This window comes from Erythrolamprus reginae, unplaced genomic scaffold (genome assembly GCF_031021105.1).
Source record: "Erythrolamprus reginae isolate rEryReg1 unplaced genomic scaffold, rEryReg1.hap1 H_58, whole genome shotgun sequence".
NCBI classification, from domain to species: domain Eukaryota; kingdom Metazoa; phylum Chordata; class Lepidosauria; order Squamata; family Dipsadidae; genus Erythrolamprus; species Erythrolamprus reginae.
The window spans coordinates 174,340-195,387 of record NW_027248515.1 but is presented as its reverse complement, the minus strand read 5'-3'; the positions used below and the strand labels follow the sequence as shown (position 1 = coordinate 195,387).

General features: G+C 40.5%; 1 protein-coding gene across 1 annotated transcript in view; it reads right to left on the bottom strand.

Annotated features, from left to right (window-relative positions):
- Window positions 1-1,892: 1,892 nt before the first annotated feature.
- LOC139155785 (dystrophin-like) overlaps window positions 1,893-21,048 on the bottom strand; it is a 180,065-nt gene continuing 160,909 nt past the window's right edge. Inside the window, exon 9 of the mRNA XM_070731059.1 lies at window positions 1,893-4,463. Coding sequence (XP_070587160.1) covers window positions 4,366-4,463 — 98 coding nt within the window. The 3' untranslated portion in view covers window positions 1,893-4,365. The remainder of the gene's footprint in view (window positions 4,464-21,048) is intronic.

Sequence of the window (21,048 nt, the reverse complement as noted above, 5' to 3'; positions counted from 1 at the left end):
TTTTAACCATTAAAGAAATGTATAGTATATGCAAGAAAATTGTTCACAATACTAATATGTAGCATTTCCTTTTGTGATATATGTTAAGAAACATACACATAATCTATTTTGTGAATTAACTCATTTTGAGGTTTTAATCTAAATTATCATAGGATATTTTTAATCTGCCTTGACATTACTATCATTTGCCTTGGTAATCATGACAACTGTCTTTAAGACAACTACTTACTCTTTTACAAAATAAAGTTTAAGTTTCAATCTTCTGCTCTGAAGTATGATCTGAAACTTTCTAGACATTAGATAAGGCAAAATAATTTTTACACTCTTATGGAATATATTGAAGACTAAGATAAATAATATTCTTTTTAAGCCTCCTACTTTATCCAATTAAATGCAAAAATGAAGTAATTAAACATAATGAACTTTTTTTTTTTTTGCTGGGAATATTGATTTCCTTTATGGTATGGGTCCAGGATATCTGGTGTGCTTACTCCAGCATAAAGAGCTTGCTATGGCTCCCATCCATGAAAGGTTTTTGGCTGGTGGCCTTTTTGTTGTGGCCTCTTTGGAACATTCTGCCACCAAAAATCTGCCTCCACTCTCTTGGGCTTCCAGAAGGACCTTAAAACCTGGCTGTGTCAGCTGGCTTGGGGCTTTATGGAAGCCCTCTATGCTAGAGGTAATTGATGTGATGAGAATATCATGTGATCCTTTCAATGCTATTATATTTTCAAACGAGATGAAGAAATGTATAGCTATATACATCTTCTCTGCACCCATTTTTCATGCTCTTTTCATACATAGAGATGTTTATATCAAGCATCTCTTCTTTCTTGTCAGTTGGAAGATCATTTACCTGCACTGCACACTTCTGGTGTAAATTTAAATTTATTCTGAAGAAATATTCTTAGCTGTGATACATTTGAATATTTTTTTCTTTCTTATTGAACTTGATTCTAAGTGTGGAATGATAAAGATTAGATAAATCATTTTGGCCAGTTTTTATGTAGATTTTAGTTTTGCTTTCAGCCTGCCTTGCTTTGTCATTATAGCTTCACTTTTTATTGTGCCTCAGTTACTTCCTTCTGTTTTGTAGACTGTATGGATTTTATTGTCTTTTGTAGGGTTGATAAATGTATTTCAGCAAGTTTCTTAAAACCTCTTTTAATATCTTACATGTGTAGTTCATTGTTTTATTTATTGCAACTTGACATGTGTAGGTAGTCCCCATTTAGTTACCACAACTGAGGCCAGCAACTCTGTCCTTAAGCAAAGCAGTTTCAGCTTTATTTGCTTTATACTCCTATGAAATTCATAAATGCAAGAACTTGTCATAGTTACTTTTCCTTTCTATTGTAACTTAAAACTGTTGCTAAATGAGGCAGTTGTTAAATAAGATATATAATTCATCACAGGTCCCATAAGTAGTTTGTTATATAATTGTGCTTCATTTAACAGCAACTTTATAAAGTAGGTCATAATCACAATACTATCTCTGGAATACCCGATTAAGAAATTGCTGGCAGATGTTATATGCAAACCTAGATGTACAACTGCTCTATGCAGTTATAATTGTATGTTTTGGGTGTCCACTAAATGATTGATAATTTTCTTAGATAAAATAAACTTTTATTTATCATTCTATAACTTCTTTGAGTGGGAGAATAGTCTCCCTCTCAAATGCCACTTAATAGCAGTGTTGACTCTGAAGTGCAAGTTAAAATAAATATATGTGCAAGTATACATCGCAGATGTAATCTTGCAGCTTCTCTCCCTCCTATTCTGTTCCTATGGACACCGCCCCGAGTCTTCGGAGAAGGGCGGCATACAAATCTAATAAATACTATGCTGAAGAAGAATCCAGTGGTGCTATCGTAGTAAAAATGACACGCTTTATAACATAATTATGTGCTTTATTGATATACACAGTAAAGCAGTATATAATACAGTAAGTAAGGCATATATTTGGTAAAATTCAATATGTTGTGAAAAATGCAGCAAAACTGAAATTTGTAAAAATAATTAGCAAATGTTACAGTGTTGATGTTAGAACACAATAATTGATACCCCTTTAATAAATCAGTACTGCATGAAAAATGGTATAACATGCCAGAAAATATTTGGTTATGTTGAAAATGTTTTATAGTTTAGTAATGTATGGATATAAGAAACATGAAATATTTCCAAAGAAACTCTTCAAAAACACTAATAAAGCTCCTAAACTGTTTTAAATATTTTCGACAGACTCACTTCAAAACTAATGTCTACAAAAGAAATAATCCTGATTAAAGTAGTTGTGCACTCTATTAATCTCAAATCTTTTAAAATTTAAGAAAACTTAAGGCATAAAAAGAAAAAAAAATTCCATCCTATAATTGAATTGGTAAAATCTTACATAAAGTGTATGAAATATATAGGATATTCATTTGTAAATGAAGCCTATGATTCAGTCTAGCATTACATCAGTGCGGTCCTTTACCAAGAGTAGGATTTGTGTAGGACATAACAGAGCCCCTTTAATGCTCATTTTAGTGTGCATCTCCAGAAGGGAAGAAAACACTCCTGAATGAAAGAGAAAGCTTGTTGCTTCAGCACACGAGACTCACTAAAGAAAGAGCAGGAAAGAGCTTTTTAAAACTGAAGACTAATTTATTTGTGGGTAATCACTGTGCTCATGCTAGACTGAATTGTGCCCAAAGTCTTTAAAAAAAGCATGAAAATGTATGGACTTTCTTTGCAAGTTGTTAAATTTTAATTGTTTTATACCATATTGGTATTAAAAGAACACTAGTTTACACAATATTACACAGCGGTTAGCAATGCATACCTTCTCTACATAATTGTCAGGAACACCACAGAATGAAAGTGAGGTAGAAATACCATGACTATCCATGTTGAATGTTAACTAGCATTTATAATAAAATATATTTTTCACCTGTGTTTTAATTATACCATACAAGATTTAACTTTTGCAAAGTACAAAATTTATTAGATGGTAAAAATCTGTCTTTAGACAATGGAATTAAAGGCTGGTGGGGGAAAAAGAAATGATGAAGCTTTTGTTAACAGCCCCTCAACATTTTATAATAGTAACTTTGAGGAACTGTTTTCTAACATCTGTTTTTTTAATCATCCCTATCCTGAGTCATTGTTAATTGTGCGGCATTACTTGCAGACTAGAATTGCTGGATTTCATTTTGGGCAACCAGCTTCTCATGAAGCACTGTGACTACTTTAAGCAACTGATAAAGTTGGTGTTTACCATTTTGCCACACTATTCAGTTTTATTACTGTTGGTGTGAAATTGGTGTGGCTCCTTGGAATTAGTTACAAGATAAAAACTAGTGCTATGTGTTTTTTAAAGAGTTTAGGCAATTTTCAATACAATACCTTTTCTATAAAAATGAAATATTAAATAATAATATGAATAATCTTAAGATTATACAGATCACAGATACAGACTGGTATCTATAATCAAGTTTTCATCCCAATACACACAGAGATGCAGAATATCTGATAAAAAGTGGCATCACAGGGCATGAAAGCAAATCATATTTTTATTTTGAAGCATTAAGGTGCTGGCCAGTGCCAGAGGCAGGATAAGGACAACTAAGTTCACTGGTATAATTCAATAAGGCAATTTCTATTTTGTGTTCACTTTTAACATTCAGATCCAAAGTATAGAGGAAATAAGAGCTTAGAATATGAGTTCAATTTGTCTTACTTTAGCAAATTCTGATAATGTGCTCTTTCATATTATTGCCAACTACCTGGATAATTCTAGTAAGACTTGCTCAGGATATGGAAAGCTATCTCAACTGAAAGTTTTGGAAAATAATAATTTTAAAGCAAGAGGTAATCAGATACAAGAAATGTAGGCTGATTAGCATTGCAGAAATTCTGTTTGATTTTAAGGAAAAGAACATAGAACATGAATACCTGTTGGATATAATTACCAAGTTGAAGTGATGCTAAACAAATGCACTGCCTCATTTTTTTTCCTTTGTGTTTATAGGGATTTATATAAACATTTTTATAAAGTACACTTGTTTACAACCTTTCTTTATAATAGCTATAAATTCTTTTTAAACAACTCAAAATTCCATATAAAGAAGTGGCAAGTTATTAGCTGTCAAGATTTTACATTTAGGGGTTTTGTTATCTTTTGTACAATTGCATAGATGTGTAAAACCTGCCATTGTTAACAATAACAGACTTAAGAAACTACTGAAATCTACAGCATAGTACCACTATTCTTCACAAAAATATATATTTGTTTTCATGTAAACTCTTACAGTCTAATCCTGTCATATGAATATTATAAAAACCATGCAGATTATGCCTGAAGTTGTAAAATAGAACTTGTTATTCTACTAATTTGTTGTCAGTCATCACTGTCACTAAGGTTTCCATTGCTCGGCCCAAGTCATCTGCCACGTGGAAAAGGCTAACTACATTGTTGCCTGTAAGAAAAAAAAGAGAAAGGCATAAATTGACCTGTCTTGTGAATATCTGTAAATATAATAATTACAGGTAATCCCTGGGTTACAAGCGTTCCCTTAGCAAACATTCAAAGTTATGCAATAGTGTTTATAACCAAGTCCCAAAACTACAGATGTTGCAGAACCACGGCAGTTGTTCGCCCTTATGAACAATCACAGAGGCTCTGCAACATGTCTATTCCCCACCCACTCCACACTTTTCAAGTCAAAATGGTGGGTCAGAAGGGTGCGGCCCCCGTGTATCCAATACTTTGTTTTGGCCTGCAAAGTGCTGGGCAAGGCCTGAGCATAGCAAAGAGTGTCAGAGGGGCCTGCGTGGCTGAGAGACCTTTGCACGGTAAGTGACCCGGCATGACAAATCGGGGGAAGCAATTGTGAGGAGCATGTCGTGGAGGCCTTGGATGGTCTTAAGCAGATGGCCTGTTTCATCACTAGGCTCCCCTTGGCCTTATCCACCTTGAAATACCTCATGTGCACTTAACAAAGCATTTGATTAGTGAATGCATGTGTGAAAGGTTTATTAGGTTAGGTTAGGTTTATTGGATTTATATGCCGCCCCTCTCCGCAAACTCGGGGCGGCTCACAACAATAATAAAAAAACAGTACAGTACACAATACCAAATCCAATGCCCACCCATCCAGATTCCAATTGAAATTGGAAAGAGTGATTGTGTTAAAGGTATGAGATTTATTCCCATGAATTCTTGAGTTACAAATGGAATGTGAAGGTTCCAGTAGTGTGTTGCATCCTGTATGGCTGGGATCGGGATTCTGGTAGTGGAAATTAAGAAGTGTATGCATCTCTGCACCTCTGCACGCCCTCATGAGATTTGGCTTCTGCACATATGCAGCAAGCAAAATCTCATGTGAGGATGCTTTCGAGGGTTGCACTTACTGGCTGTTACTGGTACACCCTCCGGGATTATCGTGGGCACATGCATGTCTAGCGGGGGCATGCACACATAGGCACAAGATGCATGCACATCCATAGGCATAAGATTTGGCTCCTGTGAATGCGCAGCAAGTGAAATCTTGTGTGTGTGAGATTTTGCCAACAAAGGGATCACTGAAAATCGGCGAAATCTCCTGTGCAAGAGCATCCTTGTGTGAGACTTTGCTTGCTGTGCATTTGCAAAAGCCAAATCTCATGCCTACAGGCACGCACGCACCTGCTGGACAAGGGTGTGGATCATTTGTAATTAATAGCATAGCTAGAATGTTTAAATCACACCCTTGTTTTTGTTTTATAATATTTTTATTGGTTTTGCACATTTGTATATAACATAAAACAAACATTAAAACAGTGCACAGTGCATGTGTCCATCACCCGACTGACAATACCCACCACCACCACCACCACCAATTGGGGGGGGTCAAATATTTACTAGTTTATGTTCTTTTATTTCCTTAGCTCTAGTTTGCATTTGTTTACTATTCAAAGAGTGGTTGGAGTTTATTTTTCGCATTTCGTCACAAATTCTACTCAACATATAATCTTTCACCTTATTCCATCGTACCATCAGCTTCTCCAATTTGTTTTCATCAAAATTGTTTAATCTTATTTCCATGTTTTCAAAATGAATGTGATCCACCATGTACCAGTACCAATTCTGTAATGTCCATTTTTTTAGACTCTATCCAACCCAATACCACTACCGCTTGAGCGCTTTCCAATGCTGCAGTTTTTATTTCTTTGAAGTCTCTTAATTCTCTTTGTTTAACTAATATCGCCATTTCTTTTGTAATTATCCACTTAATATTTAACATTTTATTTATTTCATTCTGCACTTCCTTCCAAAATTTCTGAACTTTGACACACTCCCAGAACATATGCATAAAGATTCCTTTCTTTTGGCAACCATGCCAACAATTACCTTTCCCTTTCCTCTGGAAGTGTGAAAGTTGTGCTGGTGTGTAGTACCATTTATGTAAAATTTTCCTTCTCATCTCTCTAACTCTTGTATTCTTAGTTTTATGTATGTTTTCTACTATTTCTTTCATTTCTCTTTCATTGATTTGTAAATCGTTTTGCCAGCATCTTGTCAAACCTTTTATTACTCCCTCTTCCGCTTGCAATAACATTCTATATATATTACTTGCCTGTGCTTTTGTATCATTAATCTTTTCTTTTAATGTTTTCTCTAAGCAATTTTCTTCTCTCAAAAAGGCTTCTTTATTCTCGCTTTTGTTTAAATATTTACATATTGCATTAATCTGCAGCCATTTCTGTTGACCCAACTACCATTCCAACCGAGTTCTGTTAACTCTTCTATCCTTCTCATATAATTGTTCTATTCTCATTATCCCTTTATTATTTAATTCTTTTATAATTCTGCTTAAGTTAACGTCATTATTTGTATTCAATACGTGCAATGTTGATAAATTTGAGTTTCTAATTCCCAATTTCCCCTGCCATTTTAACCATATTTCTAAAACTGCTTTCAGAGGGTCGGTTAAACTATTAATTTCTATTTTACTCCATTTTTTAAATAATAACTCCTTATTATTTATACTGTTGATCTCCTTTTCCAATTCCACCCACTTCCCCCCCCCTAATAACTGTAGTTCCATTAATCTTTCTATTTGAAATGCTTCCCTATATAACTCTAAGCTCGGGCTCCCCCACCCCCTCTTTCTTATTGGCAAACAGCCATCTTTTCCTTATTCTAGGTGTTTTATTTCCTTCAATCCAGAAATTTAGTTTGCTATCCCATTCTCTCAATTTTGCCCCTGGAAAGGTACCTCGCAAGACCTGAAATAAGTACATCATTTTTGGAATAATCATCATTTTAAGAGCTCTAATCTTTGCCATTCTTCTCAATCTTTTTTCCTTCCAGTTTTTTATCTGCTTTTGAATTCTCTTCCATATTTAATTATAATTAACTGTCGCAATTCTATTAGGATTTTTAAATAACCAAACTCCTAAATATTTCATTTTTTTACATCCTAATTTCAATCCTGAAACTTTTCGTATCTCGATTTGCTCTTTAGGACCTGTATTTAAACAAATTATCTCTGATTTCTCTATATTAACTGAAAGACCCGATTGATCTTTAAATTCCTGAAGTAAAACCATTATTCTTTTCATCATTTCAATTGGGGTTTCAGTCAATACTATAGCATCATCTGCAAAAAGATTTAATTTTAATTCAAGTTTTCCTATTTGGTAACCTCTCCAGTCCTTGTCGTTTCTAATTTTATTTGCTAAGACCTCAATTGCCAATGCAAATAGCATTGGGGATAGTGGACAGCCCTGCTTAGTTCCATTTTGGATTTTAACCTTCTCTGTTCTATTTCCATTTACCCTAATATAAGCTGTGTTATCCTTATAAATTGCTCTTATAATTTGACAAAAATTATCTCCCATATTTAAGTCCTTATACAACTGAAACAAATAATTATGGTTAACTTTATCGAAAGCTTTATACACATCTAACTTTAAAATACTTAATTTTCTTTTGGTGGTAGTAGTAGCATGGTATAATGCATTAACAACGTTTCTAATTGGTTCATAAATCTTTTTTCCTTTAACAAATCCATATTGATCTTCTCCAATTATTTTTGGTAAAATACTCTCTAACCTATTTGCCAAAATTTTCATAAATATTTTGTAATCCTGATTAAGTAGACTGATGGGATGATAGGAACCTGGATCCATTAAATCGCGATCCGGCTTTGGGATAGTTATGATCTCCGAGGTCTTCCATGACTGTGGAATACCAAAGGTTTGGAAAACATTATTAAACAATTTCTCCAGATGCGGTAACAATTCATTCATATAAGTCTTATAATATTCACCAGTAAAATCATCCGGACCTGGAGCCTTAGCAGGTTTTAGCCTTTAATAACTCTAGATATTTCATCGTTTGTTATTTTTGCATTTAATATTTGTCTATCTTCTTCTGTTAGTTTCTCCTTAACCTCTATAGTTTGCATTATGATTTGTTCTTTTTTATATAAATTTTCATAAAAATCTTTCATTATTTTTTCCAGCTCAATATTGCTATGTTTTATTACACCATCCTTATCTTTTAAAGCAGGGATACAAGATTTCTCCTTTCTTTTTTCAAGTAATGTACCATTTGTTTCATTGATTTGTTCCCCATCCCATAATTCTGTGTTTTACAATCGTCTTCATTTTATTCCATTGCTGCTCATCAAGAAATTTCAATTTCTTTTTCTTAATTTTTAATAGGTTGTTCCATTCTCTAATTCTCAGACTCTCTTGGATTAAATCTATTTCTTTAATTATTTTTTCTCTTTCTACCTCCCATCTTTTTAAAATATAAATTTCAGTACTAATACAATTGCCTCTCATGAAAGTCTTATGTGTATCCCAAATTATTGTTTGCTTGATTTCTCCTGTATCATTTAGATTAAAAAATTCACACAATTCTTTTTGCAATTTGAGTCTATCTTTTTCATTAACCGAAACAACAGGGTTATATCTCCAGATCCTTTGTTGTTTGCTTAGATCCATTTCTATCACTGCTAATAATGGAGCATGATCTGATAACCAGATACTTTTAACTTCAGCTCTCTTTAGATGTGTATTCCCCGTTTTATTCATTAGTATATAATCAATACAACTAAATTTATTATGTCTTGCTGAATAGAACGTATCCCTATTTGCCACGTTTGCGTGGAGGTCCAACATATTAATTTTATTTAAGTGTAACTTTTTCTTTTCCCCCTTTCCTGCTGTTAATTCCTGTTGTGATTCAGTCTGAGGCTCCTCAGGGAACGGCTGGAAATCTGCCGGCTCCATGCTCAGAGGGGGAGGATGAGGAACAGGAGGAGGAGGAGGACCAGGCAGGTGGGGAAGAGGAATGCCAGGACGAAGAGGAGGGAGAACAGCCTGAGACCCCCGGGGGGGGAGCTCTCCCCAGCGAGTAGCCTGGAATCCTTAGATTCCCCTTAATGAATAACATTCTTCCATCTTTATCACTTTTAATATGGGTTAACTCAAAAGGAACTCTTTGATGAATAAGTATTGCTACCCCTCTGCTTTTTGTATTCCCCCGAGACTCATAAATCCATTTCCAATCACTATTGTTAACTAATTTATCTGATCTTTTCCTTCCTTTGTGAGCTTCATAATTCTGTAACGTATTTTTTGTGACACCATTCCGTTCACGTTTAGTGACATCAAAATCCTTTCACCCATTATACATACTTAAATATATTTCCCCCTCCTGCAAAACAGAGCCTAATGGAAAATTCTTTGTTAATTATCTTAAACCCCCACCCTAGTGCCCCTTCCACTGCACCCCCCCAAAAGGGGGTCAACAAAAAGAAATTCCGTTGATCCGAAGTGGCACCCATGGATTTGCTAACCCACTAAGGATGCTCCCAACATTTCCCCTTTAAGAACAGTAAAGGAACCCCCCCCTTCCCTCTTTTCCCCCTGTTAATTAGAAGAGAATACACAAAGAAGCAAATCAACTGAGAACAATAATACCACTTTAACAATTCAGTTCTTATTTCTTCTTTTGACATGTGGTTCTGGGTTCTTCTTTCTTCTCTTTCTCCTGGAGTAAAGCCGCGATCTTTTCATCTTTCTCATGTTGGTCTGTGATGCAAATTGGTTCAGCTGTAAACAAGTCCCGAATCAGATCTTCAGTTTCTCTCCCCCCTTCCGCTCCAACTATCTCCTTCGCTGATGATGCCTGCTGGTTTAAATTCGGTTCAATCCCCAGTTGCTGGAGCATTTTTTCCCCCTCCTCCAAAGATCTTGCGTGAAAAACTTTTGTATCTTTGAAAACCATTATCGTAGCCAGGTGCTTCCAGGGAAAGCGAACTCCATTTTGAAATAGAAGATTCGCGATAGGTCTCAATTGGTTTCTTGCCTGCAGTGTCTGAGCAGAGAGATCCTTTAGAACGCATATCGGAGTGCCTTTATAATGTAGATTTGAAATTTGCTTCAATTCTCTGTAGATCTCAGCAGCCCTCCTTTCCGAAATAAATCTCACAATGATATCTCTCTGGTTGCCTGGATTCCGAGGGCTGAAAACCCAATGAGCTCTTTCAAATTCATTTAAATCAACTTTGATCTTATTTTCCTGAAGCCAGTGATTTGCTTTCAGCAAAGTCTTGTTTAAAACCTCTTAGACGTAAGTTAGATCTTCTTTGTCTGTCTTCTAAATTGTTTATGCGTAACTCATGACGGCTTTTCCCCTCCTCCAGTTTCACAATCCTCCCATCCTGTGATTTAGATTGGTCTTTTAACTCCTTAACTCCTGCACTCATTGCAGCTATAGCCATTTGCATCTCTTTAAGTTGTTGTCCCATATTTGCAAATGCCATTAAAAGTGAATCCATTTTTTCCCCCAGATCAGGAGTAGTTGCCATTTTCTCCCTGTTCTCTTTTTTACTCACAGTTTAAAGCAATAATTTTCTAGTTGCTTCTCTTTTGAGATGATCCAAATACGTTTTCAAGATCTCGATTTGATTCTCTTCCTCTCAATCCACTTTTCGCCAAGTCTGAGAGGGTTAGCAGGGGATAATATTTACTTTTCTAATTCACATGTAAGAGTGTCCCCTGGAGGTGTCTAACTCAGGCGACGCATGCGCAAATCCCTAAAAAAAAATCACACCCTTGTTATGGTCAGATCACTCTCTGCTGAGGCTGGACTTTGATGGGCCAATCCCCCATCGCAGGGAGGTGGAACCGATTAGGTGGTTCCTCCCCAGATGCCTAATGGACCTAGATGGGGAAATTCCCGACCGCTTGTCCATAGCCTGGCCAAATCTCTGGTGACGGCATGAAATAAGGCCACAGCAGAGGCTTTGGACTGGATTGCGCTTTTGTGGCCTCTCCGAAGCTGTAAACTGTGGAGATATCCTTGGTTTTCTGAGGAACTCCGGGGGATGAAATGCCGAAAGAGATGCCTAGAATGATTATGGAGGGACAGTAACTCTAAGTCTGACCGAACACTGGTAAAAGCTGAACTTGTGGCGAGAGAGGCGGCAAAGTTGGCGTACATTACTGCTTTTATTGCATCTGCAGATTCTTGTCCAGCCACCCTGTTTAGGGTGACCCGCTCCCTCTTGAATAAGGAGCAGCGGAGGAGTCCTTACAGGGTTGAGTTGAGGAATTTGTATAGTTTCTTGCAGATAGTCACTCAAATTCAGAACAACCTGGATTTCAACTGGAGAATTCAGACCGAGGTGGCAGGGTCAGGCCTTAATCCTGTTGTTTGGGATGAGTTTGACCTGGTAACTCTTGATGAAGTGGACAAGACCATGGGAGCTGTGAGTTCCTCCACCTGTTTACTGACCCCATGCCCCTCCTGGCTGGTTTCGACCACCTGTGAGGTGACATGTGGCTGGATCCAGGCGATGATTAATGCTTCCTTGAGTGATGGGTCCTTTCCACAGCTGCTGAAGGAGGTGGTTGTGCAAGCCCTCGTCAAGAAATATCTCTGGATCCAGCCGAGTTGAAGAACTTTAGGCCAGTCTCAAACCTGCCTTCCTTTGTTGAGAAGGCGGTGGCACTCCAGCTCCGACAGTCCTTAGATGAAGCCGATTATCTAGACCCTTTTCAGTCTGGTTTCAGGACCAATCACAGCACAGAAACCACTTTGGTCACACTGATGGATGATCTCTGGTGGGCCCCAGATAAGGGTTATTCCTCTATCCTGGTGCTTCTTGACCTCTCAGTGGCCTTTGATACCATTGACCATGGCATCCTTCTGCAGCAGCTGGAGGGGTTGGAAGTGGGATGCACCATTTTATGGTGATTCTCCTCCTACCTCGCCGGTCATTCGCAGTCAGTGCTAGTGGAGGGGCAGAGGTCTACCCCTCAGCCCCTACTTTGTGAGGTGCCCCAGGAGTCAGTCCTCTCTCCTCTACTATTTAATATTTACATGAAGCCACTGGGTGAGATCATCCAATGATATGGGGTGAGGTATCATCAATACATGGGGTGAGGTATCATATATCTCCCCCCCATGTCAATTCAGTGAAGTTGTTGATGTTATGTGCTGGTGCCTGCAGGCTGTAAGGGTCTAGATTATAGCCAATAGGCTCAAGCTCAGCCCAGACAAGTCCAAGTGGCTTTGGGCATTTCCACCAAATGACTGTTCCATCTATCTGTCCATTGTCCTGGGGGAAGGGAATCTCTGACCCCCTCAGACAAGGTCCACAACTTGGGTGTCCTCCTGGACCCACAGCTGAGCCTCAATTACCATCTCTTGGCTGTGGCCAGGGATACTTTTGCCCAGATTTGCATGCCCGCAAAAGGCAGCAGTTCTGCCCAATTGTCTTGCTGGTATCTCACTAAGGCATTAGTGGAACAATATGCTCCATTTGTGGAAGAGTGGAACACAGAGCTAAGTCCTTGGGTGGAACCAATGGCACAGACGAATTCTCTCCAGAATCTGGTGGTGAATTGGACCCCCTGATCTTATATGATTCTACGTAGGACTCCATGCAACCTGTAAATGTGTTTTAGGAATAACTTAGCCAGATGTCTGGCTGTGGGTAGTCCTGAACAAGTGATAAAATGAGCTTGGAAAATAAATTGATGACAGTCCAAATAACAGTGTTACCCTTGCTCTCGGGGAGTTGCACAGTGAAATCCATCACTATTTCTTCTCAGAATCTACTAGGGTTGGTGACTTGCTGTAGCAACCTTGGGGTTTTTCCAGGTGTATGTTTTCTGGTGGCACAAGTAATACAACTTCTCACATAATCTTTGACTTCTGCACACATCCTAGAACTGCCTAGAACTGCTACCAGAACTGCCTCCGCACCAGCAGGTGCAATGTTTTCAGGAACCCGAAGTTACCCCCTAGACTGGAGTCATGATTCCGCTGGAGAATCTCTAATCGCAGGCTGGCAGGCACATATAATTTGGTTCCCTTCCAAGACAATCCTTCCCTCAGTTTTAGGATTTTCTTGAGGTTGTTGAACCACTAGTCAGTTGGCAAAGCAGACTTCAATTTGTTCTCCCACTCCTTTTCTCTTGGTGAGGGTTGTCTCCTAGTCTGGTCTGGTGTGGACAGGTGCAACTTTCTCTTTATTTTCCAGAGGTGGGGGAAGGCACAGGATGATTGAATGGATTTCTTCCTCTGTTTGGCTGTTATACTGGGGGTTTTGTGACAAAGCCATCAGCAAGGAGATTCTTCCCAGCTAGGATATGTTTCAGTGTGAAGTTAAAACATCTGAAGTATTGGACCCAATGTACTTGTTTAGGAGAAAGCCTCCGAGGGGGTCTTTGATGCCTTGAGGTTCTTATGATCAGTCCACACATCAAAAGGAATTGTTCCACCTTCTAAGAAATGCCTCCAGGTTACCAGTGCTACAAATACAGCAAACGCTTCCTTCTCCCAAATGGCCCATCTCCTTTTGGTGGGGGTCAGCTTTTTGGAAAGGTATGCACACAGTAACAGCTGTCCCTTTCCGTTGTCTTGTAACAACACACTTGCTATTGCCACATCGCTGGCATCTGACTGAATCACAAACTGTGTTGTAGGATTGACTCCTTTGCAAACAATTTTTTGAGCCCTTCAAAAGCCTTTTGGTATCCGATTGTCCACCTAACAGGCTGAGATGGTTTGGGCCTAGTACGGGTTGCTTCATCAAGCTGTAAGGGACAATTTTATTGGCAGTTTGTGTTCAAGCACAGACCACTCACAGATTAGGCTGGGGCAGGACTAGACTGGGAAGGATAAAAAGGAGGGGAAAGCTATTTTAAATTGCACTTTCACATCACAGAGAAGGAGAGAGAAAGGTAGTGCTTTTTACATTTTGTATTTTTTGAATTCAAGGAGGTGGGGCAGATATTACTGGCTGTACGGGACAATTTTATTGGCAGTTTGAGTTCAAGCTGTAAGGGACAATTTTATTGGCAGTTTGTGTTCAAGCTGTAAGGGACAATTTTATTGGCAGTTTGTGTTCAAGCTGTAAGGGGCAATTTTATTGGCAGTTTGTGTTCAAGCACAGACCACTCACAGATTAGGCTAGGGCAGGACTAGACTGGTAAGGATAAAAAGGAGGGGAAAGCCATTTTAAATGGCACTTTCAAATCAGAGAGAAGGAGAAAGAAAGGTAGTGGCCTGCACGCATGACGGCGCGCAAATCATATAACTATAAACCAAAACCAGCAAAGTTTGTTAGCAATAGGGGTTGTTCATTTTCTTGCTAAGTACTTGTATTTCAATACATTATTAAGATGACTGGCTTGGTGTAGTGTAATACTTGTTTGGCTATTGTGTTCTGTAGTACCTTGTGGAACTTGGTGTGCTGCCCTCTTTGCATAAGGACATCTAGTTTATATGGCGAGATCTCTAGATTGCAGTCCTTAGTTTGTAGCTTGCAGTCAGAAGTGGAAAGATTGTCCCAGCCATGTGCTGTTATGCAGCCATGTGTGCAGCCTCCACTTCCACAGCGCCCCCCCGAGGAGGAGGGCTGTGTGGACAACTGTTGGTTCAGGAAGATTACGTGCAGTGGAGCAAAAACATAGCAATTTTGGTCTCTCTGTATCGAATTCCTATAATGTTCTTGCGGATTTAAATAGTAAGGATGTTGTAGATATTAGCAAGGCCCCTCAGGCGAAGAATGAGGGGATGTTCAAAGGGGAAGTTGTTGTAAGTGAGATGCATAGTGTCACCAAACTGTCAAGTGCAGTTAGTAGAAATAAAAAGAGGACACATTTTCTTGTGGGTGACCCGACTGTTAGAGGTGTTGATTTGAGACAGAGTAAGGATGTGGTGAAGCTGATGAGGTGTCTCCCAGGGGTCACTGCCAGCAGGGACAGGAGGCAGATTACAAACATTGTCAAGGTAATAACGTTGATATGGTGGTGCATCTTGGCACAAATGATTTGTCCCAGAGAAATGTTAATGTAGTAAAAAGAGATTTTCAATGTCTAAGTGTGGAGCTGGGTAAAATAACTGATTCAGTAACTTTCTCAGAGGTGTTACTGGTTTGTGGCCAGGAGGATAAAACAACTTGTATCAGAGAGTTTAATGTGTGGTTAAGGCAGTGGTATAAAGGTGAAGGTTTTGGCTATGTAAGTCATGATATCAGTAGGTGGTCTAATAGGGAGTTGTTTAAGAGGGATGGTTTACATCCATCATACAGAGGTACCCAGGTGCTCAGTGAGGAATTCAGAACTTTTTTGGACAGGCATTTAAACTAGGTAAAGGGGACAGAGATGTAACTGATGTGGATGATTTCTGTCCCCGACCAATGAGGATAAATCAGTTTCTGGAAGCTTATGAAAAGGGAGCTGCAAATAAAATAGATGTAGTTGTTGATGATAAGGGGCAAACTAATAATGACAATAATGTTCTTCGGGTAATGTGCACAAATGCTCGAAGCTTGAGCAACAGGTTCTGTGAGTTAATGGCCATAATATCTAGAGATAATTTGGATCTGGTTGCCATAACTGAGACATGGTTTAAGGATTCTAATGAATGGGAAATATCCATACCAGGATATACACTGTATAGGAAGGATAGAATAGAGAGAAGGGGAGGTGGAGTAGCCATTTATGTTAAAGAAAGTCTAAAAACAACACTAATTTAAAATACATGTAAAGATCTGGAGACTCTCTGGATTTGCATGCAAAATGAAGAAGGTTCTGTCATGAGAATTGGCCTCCAGGGCAATCTGAGGAATATGACAAGATGGTGGATGAAATTACCCAAATGGCAGTAAAGGGAGATATTGTGGTTATGGGTGATTTCAACATGCCTGATGTTGACTGGAATATCCCCAGTGCCCTTACATGCAAAAGTAAGAATATAGTAGAGGCCTTTACAGGAGCAGCTTTGGCACAGCTGGTTAAGACACCAACTAGAGGGGAGAATATTCTAGATTTAGTTTTTACGAATGGGAATTGGGTTTCAGAGGTCAAGGTGGGAGAAAATTTAGGTTGCAGTGACCATCTATGTTTGTGGTTTGATGTAAAAACTGATTGTGAGCAATCCTATACTGCAACCAAAGTATTGGATTTCAGAAAAACAAATTTTAATGCAATGGGGGAATATTTAAATAATGAATTAAAGGGGAGGGATAAAATGGCAGGAGCGAGCACCCAGTGGACTGTATTAAAAAAGGCCATCTTAAAAGCCACTGGACTGTATGTAAGACAAATAACTAAAGATAAAAGGAAGAAGAAACCGCTATGGTTTAGCAATGATGTAAGGGCTATAGTCAATGAAAAAAAGGCTGCCTATAGGAGGTATAAAGAGTCTGGAAGTATAGCTGATAGAGAGGTGTATAAAATGAGACAGAAGGAGGCAAAACAGATAATATATACTGCTAAAGCCTCAAAAGAGGAAGAAATTGCCAAATCTGTAAAGAAGGTGGATAAAACCTTCTTCAGATATATTAGTGATAGGAAGAAGAAAAACTGCAGCATCACGAAGCTTAGTACCGGGAATAATACATGCATTGATGGGAATAAGGAGATCGCTGACCATTTCAATAGCTTCTTCTGTTCAATTTTCTCAAAAGACACTTTACAAAATAGTACTATAGAGGGAAATAGCATTGCTTCCAGCTGTATGGATTCATCTCCAGTGATCTTAGAAGCCAATGTTTTAGAGGAACTTGAATGATTAAAGATAAATAAGGCAATGGGTCCAGATGGCATCCACCCCAGAGTTCTTAAAGAACTCAGATCTGTCATTGCTACCCCCCTGACTGATTTGTTTAACCAATCCCTGTTAACAGGAGATGTTCCTGAGGATTGGAGAATGGCCAGTGTTGTGCCTATCCACAAGAAGGGCAGTAGAGAAGAAGCTGGTAACTACAGGCCAGTTAGCTTGATATCAGTTGTAGTTAAAATGATGGAGACTCTACTCAAAAAGAGGATAAATCAGCACCTAAAAAACAATAACTTATTGGACCCAAATCAGCATGGCTTTACTGAAGGCAAATCATGTCAGACTAATCTCATTGATTTCTTTGACTATGTCACAAAGGTGTTAGATCAAGGTGGTGCCGTGGATATTGCCTATCTGTCAAAGCCTTTAATACAGTTCCACATAAAGAGCTGATAGATAAATTAGTGAAGATTGGACTTAATCCCTGGATAGTTCAATCGATTTGCAGCTGGCTGAAGCGTAGACATCAGAGAGTTATTGTTAATGGCGAGTATTCTGAGCAGAGACAGGTTACAAGCGGTGTGCCACAAGGGTCTGTTCTGGGTCCTATTCTTTTTAATATGTTTGTGAGTGACATAGGGGAAGGTTTGCCTATTTGCTGATGACTCTAAAGTGTGCAATAGGGTTGATATTCCTGGAGGCGTCTGTGATATGGTAAATGATTTATCTTTACTAGATAAATGGTCAAAGCAATGGAAACTGCAGTTTAATATTTCCAAATGTAAAATAATGCACTTGGGGAAAAGGAATCCCCAATCTAAGTATTGTATTGGCAGTTCTGTGTAAGCAAAAACTTCAGAAGAAAAGGATTTAGGGGTAGTGATTTCTGACAGTCTCAAAATGGGTGAACAGTGCAGTCAGGCGGTAGGGAAAACAAGTATTTATTTATTTATTTTATTTATTTATTAGATTTGTATGCCGCCCCTCTCCGTAGACTCGGGGCAGCTAACAACAGTAAAAAGACAATATAAACAAATCTAATATTAAAAGTAATTTTAAAAAACCCAATTTAAAGAACCAATCATACATATAGACATACCATCCATAAATTTTATAAGCCTAGGGGGAAGGGAATATCTCAATTCCCCCATGCCTGACGACAGAGGTGGGTTTTAAGGCAAGGAGGGTGGGGGCAACTCTGATATCCGGGGGGAGTTGGTTCTAGAGGGGCGGGGCCGCCACAGAGAAGGCTCTTCCCCTGGGTCCTGCCAAACGGCATTGTTTAGTCGACGGGACCCGGAGAAGGCCAACTCTGTGGGACCTAACTGGTCGCTGGGATTTGTGCAGCAGAAGACGGTCCCAGAGATATTCTGGTCCGATGCCATGAAGGGCTTTATAGGTCATAACCAACACTTTGAATTGTGACTGGAAATCGATCGGCAACCAATGCAGACTGCAGAGTGTTGGTGTGACATGGGCATATTTAGGAAAGCCCATGATAGCTCTCGCAGCTGCATTCTGCACGATCTGGAGTTTCCGAACATTTTTCAAAGGTAGCCCCATGTAGAGAGCGTTACAGTAGTCAAGCCTCGAGGTGATGAGGGCATGAATGACTGTGAGCAGCGACTCCCGGTCCAAATAGGGCCGCAATTGGTGCACCAGGCGGACCTGGGCAAACGCCCCCCTCGCCACAGCTGAAAGATGTTTCTCTAATGTGAGCTGTGGATCGAGGAGGACACGCAAGTTGCGGACCCTCTCTGAGGGGGTTAATGATTCCCCTCCCAGGGCAATGGATGTACAGATGGAATTGTCCTTGGGATGCAAAACCCACAACCACTCCGTCTTATCAGGGTTGAGTTTGAGTCTGTTGACACCCATCCAGAACCCAACAGCTTCCAGACACCGGCACATCACTTCCACTGCTTCACTGACTGGGCAAGGGGTGGAGATATAAAGCTGGGTATCATCTGCATACTGATGATACCTCACCCCATGCCCTTGGATGAACTCACCCAGCAGTTTCATGTAGATATTAAATAGTAAGGAGGAAAAGGACCGACCCCTGAGGTACCCCACAAGGGAGCGACCTTGAGGTCGACCTCTGACCCCCCACTAACACCAACTGCGACCGACCAGAGAGGTAGGAGGAGAACCACTGGAGAACAGTGCCTCCCACTCCCAACCCCTCCAGCCGGCGCAGGATACCATGGTCAATGGTATCGAAAGCCGCTGAGAGGTCAAGAAGCACCAGGACAGAGGATAAACCCCTGTCCCGGGCCTGCCAGAGATCATCCATCAGAGCGACCAAAGCAGTTTCCGTGCTGTAGCCAGGCCTGAATCCTGACTGCTGGGAGCCTAGATAATCGGCTTCTTCCAAGGACCGCTGGAGCTGGAGCACCACCACCTTCTCAACAACCTTACCCATAAAGGGAAGGTTGGAGACTGGGCGATAGTTATTGAGAATGGCTGGGTCCAGGGAAGGCTTCTTGAAGAGCGGGCGCACAAGTGCCTCCTTGTAGGGATCCGGAAAGGACCCCCTCACCAAAGAAGCATTGACAATATCCTGGACCCAGCTCCGTGTCACCTCCCTGGTGGCCGAAACCAGCCAGGAGGGACACGGATCCAGTAAACAGGTGGCGGAACTCACAGCCCCAATGGCCTTGTTCACTTCATCAGGTGTCACCAGATCAAAACCTTCCCAGATAGATGGACAAGTACGGGCCCCAGTCACCTTGACTGACTCGTTGTCAGTTGACTCTGTTTTCCAATTGGAGTCGAGGTCCGCTCGGATCCGAGCGATTTTATCAGTGAAAAACGTGTTAAAATCCTCGGCACTACTCTGCAAGAGCTCCCCAACTCCCCCCTGGTTAAGAAGGGAGTGGGTCACCCTAAACAGAGCGGCTGGGCGGGATTATGCTGATGCAGTCAAGGTGGCATGATAAGCGCATCTTGCCGCCTTGAGCGCTACTGTGTAAGTCTTAATGTGAGCTCTTACAAGTGTTCGATCGGATTCAGACTTACTCTTCCTCCATCGCTTCTCTAGACGTCTCTTCTGGCGTTTCAACTCCCGGAGCTCTTCGTTGAACCATGGAGCTCTACGGGTTCTACTGCCATGGAGATTTCGCAACGGTACAATTTGGTCAAGAGCCTCCACTGCAGCCTTGTTCCAGGCCTCAGCCAGAGACTCTGCCGAGCTGTGGACGAGTGTATCTGGAATAACCCCAAGCATCTTCTGAAAACCTTCTGGATCCATCAGGCGTCTGGGGCGGAACAACCTAATCTGTTCTGCCTCCCTGCAGGAAGTCGAGCCGCAGTAGAAAATAGTCCGACCATGACAAAGGCAACACTTCTAAGCCCCTTAGTCTCAGACCATTACTCAGCTGCTCAGAGAGGAATACCATGTTGGGTGCGTGCCCCCCCTCGTGAGTCAGACCCTGTACTACTTGGGTGGTCTATGGCTGTCATGGTGGCTGTGAACTCCTGTGCCAGTCCAGAGGTTTCGCCGAGTGACGGCAGGTTAAAGTCCCCCAAGACAATAAGTCTGGGGAACCCCACCGCCAACCTGGCTACCTCCTCGAGTAGCACAGGCAGGTCTTGTGACACGCAGCTGGGAGGCAGCTCTTGGGGGGGGAAAACCCACCTGAACCCCTAAGTCCAACTTCAGCAGGAGGGACTCGCAACCCGCAATCTCTGGAGCAATCTCTACGTAGGCCAAGGCTCTCCCTGGCTATAATAGCCACTCCTCCCCTCCTTCCCTGGGGTCGAGGCTAATGCCATATCTGAAACCTGGCTAGGCAAATTTCAGAGAGAGGAACTCCTCCCTCTGGGCCCAGGCAGGTTTCAGTCACACATGCCAGGTCGGCCTCCTCATCCAGGATCAGATCCCGGATGAGAGCTTTATTTACCACCGACCTGGCATTGAGTAGCAGCAGCTTGAGCCCAGGGCCAGAATTACACTCATCACCAGTGCCCAGGGTTGGGTTCAC